General features: G+C 46.2%; 1 protein-coding gene across 6 annotated transcripts in view; it reads right to left on the reverse strand.

The window, feature by feature from the left end:
• LOC135222789 (cyclic AMP-dependent transcription factor ATF-6 alpha-like) overlaps positions 1-13,006 on the reverse strand; it is a 181,924-nt gene that overhangs the window by 38,386 nt on the left and 130,532 nt on the right. For all 6 annotated transcript variants that reach the window (XM_064261071.1, XM_064261070.1, XM_064261073.1 and 3 more), the window contains one exon: positions 2,937-3,077. In XM_064261071.1, coding sequence (XP_064117141.1) covers positions 2,937-3,077 — 141 coding nt within the window. The remainder of the gene's footprint in view (positions 1-2,936; positions 3,078-13,006) is intronic.

Here is a 13,006-nt window from a genome sequence, read left to right on the forward strand (position 1 = left end):
AATTTGGAAGACGCTTGGGCTAGGGGGTACTCCTGGGAGGGGTTGCTAGTGCATTTTGTGGAAGCTTGCACCCCTCCTCCCCGGTCCAGCCAGGCCATCCCCCCTCCTCCTGGCCTCGTCTCCGCGGGTGGGAGCAGTTGGCCATCTTGTATTGCTCTGCCAGTGTCTGCCGTCGCCTTGTCTCGGAGTGATGCTGCGGCGTCAGCCCCATTGTTGTTGTCACGGGGCCCATCTTTGTGTATTCCTCCATCAGTGGCGTCTCTTTCCCCCTCGCTCGAAGGGGGAAGCCGTGACGTCACCACCACTTGTGAGGTCACTCTCATCGATGACGTATCTCCCAGTCGCCTCCTCCGATCCGCCTCACTTAGCTGTGACGTCATTTCTGTCACCCAGTTCGAAATCCCTTCCTCTTCGGAGCCTTCACTGGCACATCAGTCTGAGATCATATGCCAGGCAGTGCTTCAGAGGCTGGACTCTGTTTTGGATGTGATGTTGGCTGCCTTATCGGTTGGGAGGACTGGTAGGAAACGCGTTGCTTCGTCCTCGCCTTCCGAGAAGAGTGCACATAAGAAGCTAGTGCTGTCTTCCTCTCCCTCTTCCCCCTCTACGCCTCGTAGGCGTATTAAGCGTTGGAAGGCTAAGGACTCTGCCCTTCCTTCGCCGCTGAGGGAGGAACAGCGCTGACGTGTTCCCGAGAGTGCTGTGGTTTCGGGCAGTGTTAGTGATGTGTGTTCTGCAGGGGTTGCTTCGCCGCCGAATCTCGTACATGCAACCACCCCACCCCCCCTTCCGTCCTTGCACATTGTGAGCGTGTTGCAACCTCCCCTGTCCGTGCACGTGATGGTAGTGCTTCTTCTTCTCCAAGACCTATTCCTCGCCGTAAAGATCTGAAGGCGCCTGTCAAGAGGTCAAAGGTAGTGAGCACGAAGGTGGTGCAGCTGGAGTGTTTGCTTGCCTCTGTAGCTGGTGCTTCCAAGACTTCCACTATAAAGGATTCTCCATCGATCTCGAGTGCTCGAATTTCCCCCCCATCATGTATGTACGGCCGCCACGCCCATGTCTGTTCATGGACGTCTGGAGTCACCTGTTGAGGTAAGTGATGTGCCTAATGTTACAGTGGGTCCGTCTCGGAGGCTGACGCTTGGACCCAGCCCAGATAGGTTAGTAGGGGTTTCAGACTACAGGCGGTCCCCGGGTTACGACGGGGGTTCTGTTCTTGGGACGCGTCGTAAGCCGAAAAACGTCGTAAGCCGGAACATCATAAAAAATCCTAAAAAAACCTTACTTTTAATGCTTTGGGTGCATTGAAAACTATGTAAACTGCATTCTTATGGCATTTTTCATCAAAAAACCTTCAAATATTGATTATTTTGCATTTTTGGTGTCATATTTCATCTCCCAGATGAGCGTTGTAGGCGTTGTAACCCTGGAACATGCGTCGTCAGCCTGGAAATAACGTCTATTGACAAGCGTCGTAACCTCGGAACGTCGTAAGCCGACACCGTCGTAACCCGGGGACTGCCTGTACTTGACTACTAACCCTTCTGTGAATTTTGGTGAAGAAAACGCGTTAGAAGAGTCTACACATCCTTCTCGTCGTCGGTCGCAGGAGTTTCTGTTTCCCTTTTCGGAAGTTGGTGATCTCATTCGTGGGTTCAACAATTTAGAAAGTAGGACTCAGCCTCGGTCGTCTTACACTCCTTCTTGCTTGGAAGCCTTGGTGGGAGCTACTCAGGACCCCAAATCATCTCTTCAGCTGCCGTTGTCAGGGCACATTCAGTCGGTCTGTTTCTGACCGGGACGGTTCACTTCGCTCCAGAGGCTCTAGAGCACCTCTCCGGCAGGTTGGGTTTTATGAAAACCCAACCTGCTAGAGAGGTGCTCTGACCGTACTCAAGAGCTCGCAACACCACAATAAAAGGAGATGGACTCGCCACTGGAATTCAGTCCCTCAGCAGTTATCGCTTGATAATGTCCTGTCGATCAGGAGGAAACATCGCGTTAGAGAGAGAATTGTATAAGTAATAATAAATCAAATGACTCAACCGAATTTTACCATGCCCTTTGGTGCATTGCTCGCCAGTCTAAGCAACAACGAGAAAGCCGTCATCAGAAAGATAGAGAAGACTCTTTACAAGATTAATAGTGCTGAAGCAGCAGTCATTTTAAAATAAGAAAGATATGGGATATGCCATTGGAAACTGTACCCATAATTACAGGAATGGGCACGATCCTATGATCCCTGAAAAGGAACCTGGAAAAACTAGATGCTGAAGTATTTCTGGGATTCATGGAAAGTGTACTACTAGAAACAGTGCACATAGTGAGAAAAGTGATGGACTCCTCATGAGGCAGGATGCAACATGGAACTCCACACTATAAAAACCACCCAGTTAAATAGGATGACTGTGATAAGACCCCAAAAAATAAATTCAGTAAAAGGAATTAATGAAAAGAAAAAACTTGTAAGTCTTTGAGAAAATATTTTACACAAGCAAAGACTAATACAGACATAATGAGTGACAGCCAACAAATTTCTGCAAAGAGCAGACTATACAAGAAAGTGACATTGTGGCGTGAAATGTTGGTAAAATTTTTACTAAGGATTAATGAACCAGGCACTAGAACACATTAGTTAAGTTAGATCATATTGATTATTTAGTTGTTAACATAATTATTACCTTCTGTGAAAATTTCAATAGTTAGAACTTTTATGAATGTACACTGCAATAAAAATAATCAACTTTTAACACTGTACATACTCAAATTCACAATAGTATAATGCAATTTGGGCATATGGAATTTCTAGAATGTCTTAGCTCAAAGAATAATACTATAAGCAATTCTCAAAATGGGTTAATATACTTAACAATTTCCAGAAATTGCTATCAATGAAGGAAATGTAATTTGCAAGGACATGATATAATTTTTCTCACCTCTTTTAATTTCTGGTTCTCATTTTTAAGTGCGCTGATATTTGTTTCAAGAGCAGTAACATATTCTTTCTTCTTCTTTCTGGATAAACTTGCAGACTCTCTATTTTTTATCATTCGTTGCTGTCTCTTGAGAGCTTTCAACTATGGAAACATTAAGGAATAATTAAAAAACAAATTATATTGTTCTAAAATAACTATCAACTTCAGAAATAAAAAACTATCTAAATACGTACACTATGCGCAAGACCTTCCGGAGATGGAAATTGCAAGACTCATTTACATACAGCATTCTTATTCCATTAATACACCGTCTCATCTCAGAGGTAAACTTGTACAGCAAGTCTTCTACACATGAACTTTCTAGTTGTATACTTTCAATTTCTGGGCTCAGCTCGTGTCGCTGCGCGAAATATCCTTTAATCTATTATTTCTAGGGTAAATGTACTAACACATACCAGAGAATAAATAAAATAAAGAAAAAGGTCAGTATAAACTGACTCGCTCACCCTCCAGGAGGGTGTCGGTATGAACACTAGGCGAGTGAGACCACTACCACGAGCCAAATGCCAATAGAAATCTCCCACTACAAAAACCCTCCATGAGGGGAGCCGACCCACAGAGTGAGCAGCTCGTACTACTACTACTCCATCCCATGCTGCCGACTGCTGCGCCTCTGGTGGCCATCCTTTTCAGTTAGCGCACACGAGTCACACGTGATATTTTTTCTCTCTGTGTTTTTTGTGCCCTTTCGTTGGATTTATCTATAATGGAGCGTGCAGCTATCGCAGCAGCTAAGTTAAGTATCAGTATTTATGGTTAGTTGGTTTTTTTTCCGGCCCTGAGACAGTATTTGCCGTTTTTTAGGTATAAATACGATCTCTGGGTCGGAAGCATGGCAGCATGGTTCTGCCTCGTGGTGGGTTCGTTCTTGGTCTCCCATACCTAGAACATCCCCTTATCTATGTACGCTCTATATTAATTATCCGCTTTACTTAGGGTACTGTCTACTCAGGTTTGTCATGCTTGCATGTCTTTTACCTTACGTAGGCTTCTTCTGTCCAGACCCTAGTCCCGGCTCTTAGTATCGGCCTCTGACTAGCTTTTGAGTTGGTAGACTTGCCTTCGGGGTTAGTCCGTTCACTCCTGGATTTTTTCTCCTACTATATTGCTTTCTTTCTTTTATTTTTATTTATTTATACTGTGTATTTTGTTATAGTTAGGTTAGTTAGGCGTCTGGCTTAGCCTAGGTCCTGGCTCATTGAGCCTATACTAACGCTCATCAGTTCGGTTGCTTCCCTATAGCATCTCTCTGATCAGTTGGTTTTGGCCAGTGGGCCTATATGCTACCGCTTTTCAGTTCAGTTGCTTCCCGATAGCATCTCTCTGATCAGTTGGTTTGTCCTAGGCTTAGTTGTCTTATTTTGGTCTTACCGCCTCGTGGTCACTACGTGATCACGAGACAGCCAGACGCCTGCCCAGTCACCTTTCCCCCCCCTCCCGCTCTTCCATAGAGTCGGGCGAGGGTGGGTCGGTCTGCCCATGCTCGCTCCACATACCCGAGCCTGCCTCCCTCTCTCCCCCCAGGCGGAGGGGCTAGGGAGTCGGGACAGACCCAGACTGGACTCGACCTCTCCGGCTTCTCGGTCCGGCCGGGTGGTACGTAGTGGGGGGTACTGGCCTTTCCCCCCCTCCGTTGCTACCTTGTCGCTCCGTGCTAGCTCGAGCCTGTATGTCTTCTCGCCCTTTCCCACCTTACTAGGGCTCCTTTCCTGACCGGAGTCCTGGTATCCAGTGGAAAGATGTTAGTCCACCCAGTAGAGTGGACCGGAACATACAGTGGGTCCCTGCTAACCTTACCGTATTGCTGAGTTACTACACTCCGCTACGCACTGGACTTGGTCCGGTTCGTTTGTGTTTTAGGTTTAAGTGTTATTAGATTAACTATAAGTTTATCTTAAGTACCTTAAACCATCCCCCCCTCCCTTACATGTCTTACCGGATCTCTCCGGGATTATAGCCTATTCAGGCGATGCAGGGAGGGGTTATGCCCAAATTTTTTCCGAGCTCCGGCATGCAACGGAGTTCTTCTGTCCTTTAGTCTGTAAGTGATATTCTTTAAGATACTCATGTGTCTTCCCACTTACCAGGTCCACCAACTGTGAGCATCCGGGATGCGCCGCCACACTTCAGGACCCCTGTGGACACGAAGTTTGCCGTCCCATGCTCCATGCGCGACTCCGCACGGGGACATCCAGGTCTGGTACCATGAGACGTGTACCATATTACGATCTGTGAGCCAGCTTTTGGACGGTTGGGGTAGTATTCCATCTCCAGTAGCTGCTCCGCTTCTATTTTAGTGCTTAAGTTTTCATCATTCACTTTAACTTAAGGCATCTAGTTTAAGTTATACTTTAAGTTTTAGTTTTAAGTGATTCTTAAATCTAATCTACGCCCTCTCTTCCAGGCGCCGGCAGTGAGGGATACCGCACTGGCTACCCTGCGGGCCTGGGTCGGCGGTTTTGGGAAGAACGCCGCCAAGGGTATGCCCTACATCCTAGAGAAACGGTTGGCGGTATTAATCTTCCCCGGAGGCAAGGCGACAGGATACGTCGACCCAGTAGAGGCGGCCCCGACTATCGCCTTCATCCAACAACAGCTGGCTGCCTCATTAACTGACCAAGACCAGGATATCTCCACGGACGTCGCTACTCTAGATATTAATGTAGAACCTATGGTAGGTGTAGACGACCTGTTGGTCGAGGTAGGTAAGGTGGACACCCAAGGGTCACCCTTGGGCGTAACTGTTTCTTCTACTCCTGCAACCTCTCCATCCTTCCAAGGCTTTACGGGTGATGAATTGTATACTCCTCCTGACGCTTCGGTTAGACCTAAGGTCAAGGGTCAAGCAGTGAAATCCTTGACTAAGACGTCGTCGTCGTCTAAGAAGACGACCTCGGCTTCATCCTCCTCGCGTAAGTCTCCGGCTGGGAATCCCGGAGCAGACAGGTCTAAAGCTTCTAGCTCCGGCTCTAAGTCCTCGAGGAGTAAATCCTCCAGAGAGAGATCTCGCACTCCGGCAGAGTCACCAGTTCCGCTACCCTTGGTTCCGGTTCAGAGCCACCCCTCCACCTCCGCAGCAGCTCCGGCTTTGGACTCCAATGCTGGCCTGTTGCAACAGGTGGGCGACCTGGTTGGGTCCCTAAAGAGTAGCATGGAACAAATGATCTCTCGATTGTCGGATAGGATTACTTCCCAAGACTCCATTATAGCCGGGCTGAGAGAAGCTCCTCTAGCCTCTCCTCCACTTTCCAATACAAGTGGAACTCAGCTTCCTCCGTATGACTCGCTACCTCCGTTCTCTATGAACAACCCATGGAGAGTAGCGTCATACGCCCCCTTCCAGGACGGTCTCATCTCTATACCGGAATTTGGAACTCGAAGGATTGAGGACTTCGAGTTCTACCCGGAAGACCTCCAGCCTACGTTCATAAGGCTACGCAAGGCTCACACCTTCAGCCATGGTTCGGGATGATAGGGTACCAAAGGAGACAGTCCTCTATTCACGAGACCAGGCTCAGAGAGAATGGCTCAGGTGTTTAGAGGACATGGATTGTTCTAATACCAAGATACAACCTTTTAAGAGTCCCTTTACCATTTTCACAATGGATGAGAGTAACCCCGCTCCCGTTCCTGACCAAGATCGCGAGGTCTACCATCCAGCGGCCCAGAAGGGGGAACCCATACCTCAATTGAAGGAAGCAGATCCCACATCTCCGTTACTCCCCTCAGCCGGAGAATTGTGGGAAGACTTGCCGAACCGATAACACCTTCTCAGCTGGCAAACTCAAACCGGACTGTGCTATGGAGCAGTTTGGTGAAAAGCTACCCAGGCTCCCAGATAGCCTTATTCAGGCTGAATTTGACGCGAAATCGCGACTAGCCAGATCAATTAACTCTATGGCTATGACCGAGGTAGCAACCATAGCCTATGGATCAGAACCGCTTTTTAAGCTCATGACCAAATCCCTGACTCAAACGGTACAGTCAGATATGTTTGAGTTTGCCACTGCTAGAACGAATTGTAGGAAGCATGTCCTACAAGAGGCAACCATTCGGCATGAGCCGAATAGGTTACTCTCGTCTAACATCTGGGGAGCAGATCTCTTCCCAGAAGCTATGGTAAAGGAAGTCCAGTCAGAGGCTACGAGGCTGAACCAGAGCCTTAAGGACCGTTGGGGCCTTACGGCTAAGAGGAGGCAAGACCTAACAGCTAAAGGTAAGGGGCAGAGGAAACCCAGGCGTTTCCAACCTTACCAGAAAAAGCAGCCACGCTTTCCTCAGCAAGTTCCAGCGTGCCCTTAGTGCAGGCAGCCCAACTTCCACTTCTAAAGCTCAATCACAGCCAATTTATGTGATATCCCCTCAGTCCTCAGCCCTCCACCATCTTACGCCATCTCTCCAGCTTACAATCAAGCCTTCGAGAGTCAAGCTTCACAGAAGTATGACCGCTCGGGTAAGGGAGGCAGAGGTAAGCGTTCCTTTCGTGGGAGAGGATCGGGAGGCCCCTTTAATAGGGAAAGCACTTCAGAGGAGGCCGAGGCGGTTACCAGAACCAATGAAGAACTTCAGGTAGGAGGGAGGCTGTTTCACTTTCGCCACCGGTGGAACTTCAGCGAATGGGCTCAGAGCATAGTGTCAAAAGGTCTGGGTTTGGAGCTGGTTGACGAACCACCTCCATCCAGACCTTTCCGTCAACTTCCTTCCAAAGAATTGACAGAGTACGCGGAGGACCTCCTTCAGAAAGGAGCTATAGCGAGAGTCAAGAGATTAAAATTTCAAGGTCGCTTGTTCAGCGTGCCAAAGAAAGGCTTCACAACAAAAAGAAGGGTAATCTTAGACTTGTCTCCCGCTTAAACCTTAGCCCATCCGCTGCGACAAGTTCAAGATGCTCACGATCTCGCAGGTGCGGACCTTACTTCCACCCCGTGGGGCCGTCACCACCTCTATCGATCTTACAGACGCCTACTATCATATCCCTATTGCAAGACACTTCCGTCCGTATCTGGGTTTCAAGATAGGAGACCAGACATTCTCCTTCAAGGTAGTTCCCTTCGGACTCAACGTGGCACCCAGGGTGTTCACGAAGCTAGCGGAAGTGGTAGTGCAACAACTCAGGACACAAGGGATTATGGTAGTAGCGTATCTCGACGATTGGTTGATCTGGGCTCCAACAGTCGAGGAATGCAACAGAGCTACACTGAAAGTGATTCAGTTCCTGGAATATCTAGGCTTTCAGATAAACAGGACCAAATCAAGACTCACTCCAGAGTCAAACTTTCAGTTGGCTGGGCATTCAATGGAATCTATCCTCCCACACTCTGTCGATTCCATCAACCAAAAGGAAAGAAATAGCGAAGTCAGTCAAGCAATTTCTAAGTCACAAACTGGCGTCAAGGAGAGCTCAGGAAAGGATCCTGGGTTCTCTCCAGTTTGCATCAGTGACGAACGTCTTAATGAAAGCCAAACTGAAAGACCTAACCAGAATCTGGCGCTCACGAGCAAATGTCAGGTCCAGGGACAAACTATCCTCAGTCCCTCTGATTCTAAAGAATCGACTTCGGCCGTGGGCGAAAGTCAAGAATTTGTCAGTGTCAGTACCCCTTCAGTTCCCTCCACCAGGGATCACCATCCACACAGACGCGTCCTTAAGCGGTTGGGGAGGGTATTCCCAGGTCAAAAAGGTTCAAGGGACTTGGTCACCTCAGTTCCGTCAGTTCCATATAAACGTACTGGAGGCAATGGCAGTGTTCTTGACTCTAAAAAGGTTGCGCCCACCAAAGTACTCCCACATAAAGCTAGTCCTGGACAGCGCAGTGGTAGTACATTGTATAAACAGAGGAGGCTCCAAGTCACGTCATCTAAATCATGTCATGGTAGCCATCTCTCCCTGGCAGACAAGTTCAGTTGGCATCTTTTCCTCCACTCACATAGCTGGGAGTGAGAAACGTCATAGCAGACGCTCTATCCCGATCAGTGCCCCTAGAGTCGGAATGGTCACTGGACAACAGTTAGTTCCAATGGATACTTCAAGAAGTTCCAGGGCTACAGGTGGATCTCTTCGCATCTCAAGCGAACCACAAACTACCGTGTTATGTAGCCCCCAACCTGGACCCTCTGGCCTATGCCACGGACGCCCTGGCTCTAGACTGGAACAACTGGAAGAAGATTTATGTCTTCCCTCCAGTGAATCTTCTGCATGAAAGTATCTTAAACAAACTCAGGACATTCAAGGTCAAGTGGCTCTAGTAGCCCCAGACTGGCCGAAGAGCAACTGGTATCCCCTAATTCTGGAACTGGGCCTTCGTCCTCTTCTGGATCCCAATCCCAGGCTCTCCCAGTCAGTACAAACGAAGACTGTGTTCGCTTCCTCAGGGATTCTCAAAACCCTAACTTTATGGATTTCATGAAGTTTGCGGCAAAAAGAGATGCGAATATGACCCTCAGAATATTCTCTTCTTGGAATCCGATAAAAGGGATTCAACTTTGAGACAGTAAGATGCTGCTGTCAAAAAGTTAGCAATCTTCCTGAGAGAATCAGATATTAGAATCATGACAGTTAATTCAGCTATATCCTTTTTCAGATCCTTATTTGAAAAAGGTTTAGCAGCTAGCACGATTACGACAAACAAGTCAAGCCTTGAAAAAGATATTTCAATTTCTTGGATTCAACATAGACTTGACGGATTCCTACTTCTCGTCTATTCCTAAGGCATGTGCTAGACTTAGACCTTCTGTAAGGCCTACGTCAGTTTCATGGTTCTTAAACGATGTTCTAAAACTGGCTTCAGAAACCGATAATGACACATGCTCGTTTATAATGCTCTTAAGAAAAACCCTATTTTTATTAAGCTTAGCTTCAGGAGCAAGAATTTCAGAACTGTCGGCTTTATCCAGAGATCCGGATCATATTCAATTCCTTCCCACAGGGGAAGTCCTACTTTCTCCGGAACGTAGCTTTTAGCAAAGAATGAAGATCCTTTGATGAGGTGGGAACCTTGGAAGGTACTACCCCTTCCACAAGATGTATCTCTTTGCCCAGTTTCAACCTTACGAGCCTTTCTGTCCAGGACCTCCTCATCCTCATCGGGTCCCCTCTTTAAGAGGGAAAAAGGTGGAACTTTATCCATTAAAGGCATCAGGCAACAAATCCTGTACTTTATTAAGCAAGCCAACCCTGACTCTTTCCCGAAAGCACATGATGTCAGGGCAGTAGCCACCTCAATTAATTATTTCCAACATATGAACTTCGATGAGTTGAAGAAGTATACCGGATGGAAATCGCCGACAGTGTTCAAAACGTCACTACCTTAAGTCCTTGGAAGCTCTGAAATTTTCAGGCAGTAGCAGCGGGTAACATAGTTTCCCCTGACTCTAGCTAATCTGTAGTAGAAGATTCAGTCCTCCTTTCTACCTGCCTCACCCAACAGTTCGTCTATTCCTGCCTTGTTCATTTGCATTCACCTTGTGTCTTAGCTGCTTTTATGATGGTGTAGTGGGTGCCCCTTATTTTTTTGCTAGGGACACTCACAGATGATTATAAACATTGATCTCATGGATGTTACCCCCTTATTTTTATGCTAGGGGATACATCTTATTATAATGGTTACGGGTTTTGTATATTAAGTCATATACATTCCTTTATATATTATCATTGTTGATTAATTTGTTTATCTGATTATATTAATTGCTATTATATTTTGATACATGCTTTTACACAGATATCATTCTGATACATGTAAGCCATTTTACCTGTATATATGTAATTACCTTATGTAAGAAACATGATTAGAATTAAGCGTAATTTAAGCATATTTCTAATTTTGTATCACTGTGTATATGTATCTTTTTAGCAATTATATTCCCTTTATATTTATTTTATCTTTTATTTGAGACCTATTCTGATTTATTTTATTACTTTTGTTTACAATCTTGTGCTATTTCTCTGGTACGATTTCGCGCAGCGACACGAGCTGAGCCCAGAGAAAAGGGATTTGACGTTAGGAAAAAATCTATTTCTGGGCGATTGGCTCGTGTCGCCAGCGAAATCCCACCCTACCCATCCCTTCGCCCAAGATTGTCTGCTAACTTCAGGATGGCCACCGAGGCGCAGCAGTCGGCAGCATGGGATGGAGTAGTAGTAGTACGGAGCTGCTCACTCTGTGGGTCGGCTCCCCTCATGGAGGGTTTTTGTAGTGGGAGATTTCTATTGGCATTTGGCTCGTGGTAGTGGTCTCACTCGCCTAGTGTTCATACCGACACCCTCCTGGAGGGTGAGCGAGTCAGTTATACTGACCTTTTTCTTTATTTTATTTATTCTCTGGTAGTGGTTAGTACATTTACCCTAGAAATAATAGATTAAAGGATATTTCGCTGGCGACAGAGCCAATCGCCCAGAAATAGATTTTTCCTAACGTCAAAATCCCTTTTCTGAATAAACAACAGGAGCAGTCATGTGTGGGTTTTATCAACAAGTGGTTGTCCTCTTCAATGAGCTGTAGCAACTGTTTGTTGCATTTAATATTAACCCCAGGATTACATAATGTTAGGTGTAAAGCTTAAGAGCAATGGAAATGAAGCTGGTAGTGCTACAATTTAAAGAAAAGTTAAAATAACAAAGAGAGTGAAGTGTGTGTTGTTTAAATTCATCATAAATCAAATCAATATAATAAACTGAAAATGTTTTCTACAGACTTTTAGCCAAGTTACAAAAAATGTCTATAAATACTGTCTGAGACTGAGCCAATATATATGTACAAGCCACATCACTTCCAGGATGCCATGTTTATTTACACTTAGGGCAAGGTGCACAGCACTCCAAATGGCCTCAGGGTGTACGTATCAGCTTGGTGGATGATGGCAAAGCCTATAAATACTTTTTCTTTCAATTACCACTGGTATGGGGGTTTATTTACCTATGTATGATCATAATTACAGTCAACATTGGTTGTATACATATTAGTATAATAAATTTTCTGGGCCTAACCTGTGTCGTCCCGTGAAATGTTCCTATAGCACTCATTTCTAAGGTATAAATATTGCTAAATATACAAATAAAAAAAGCTATATGGTTATGCCAGAGTTTCCTGGCTCGCTCACCCTTACTAAGGGTGTCAGTATGGAAACTGGGCCGTGTAAAACCACTATCAGAGGTCTCCTGCCAATTAGTCTCTTCCTTTCTCAATATCCCCCGTTCTACAGAGGAGCCGTTCCAGGCCATCTACTGCCCGCTACTGCCACTACTAGTACTGTTTATGTCTAGACGTGTGTGTGCGATTTTGAGAATTCTTCCCTTTGTTTCTGGATAGCAAGGATGTCTGAACTTCAGGAATCTATTGGATCTAAGGTGAGTACTGCAATTGTATGTTAGGCATTGTTATTTAGCGGGAGCTTGCATGCGCCGCTCCCGAGGCAGCCATTTTGTGCATCGCTACCCGCGAATTTTTATGACGACGTTCAATTGGTCTTCCATACTAATTGTAGTCGCCTTATCTGGATAGATTAGCAGTTACTCAGAATTTAAGAGCATATTTATTCCTATCCTGACGTTATATAATAGTTTTCTGAACGCTCGAGTCGTACTAGCCTTCCACTCGAGCCGCATGGTCTCGGAAGGTAGCCTAGATCTGGGATTCCTATTATCCTTCCCCTTTGGCTGTCTTCCCAAGTAATTTGTTGGTTGGGCAGCGTAGCCACCCCTCCATTTTTCCCGTATGTTAGTCTCATAAATAAGAGACTACCTCACCAGGTTGAATTTCAGTGATTGGTTTCGGCCCTGGTCATGACCTACACACGATGGTCCGTGAGCCACCCTAGCCTACCTGGCCAATTGCAATTACAAAGTTCGATTAGGCAGGTTAGGCTAGCTGCTCAGAGCCTCCCTGGCTGACCTCCCCAGATCGTTCCAATTTTGCGAAGTTTAAGCCAGCCGCTAGAGAGGAGTCATCCCTTTTCTACCCCCCATGTATTATCATTTATACTGCATTGATTTGTTGTTTTTGCGTGTTTTGCAT

The sequence above is a fragment of the Macrobrachium nipponense genome, chromosome 8 (genome assembly GCF_015104395.2).
Source record: "Macrobrachium nipponense isolate FS-2020 chromosome 8, ASM1510439v2, whole genome shotgun sequence".
Classification (NCBI taxonomy): domain Eukaryota; kingdom Metazoa; phylum Arthropoda; class Malacostraca; order Decapoda; family Palaemonidae; genus Macrobrachium; species Macrobrachium nipponense.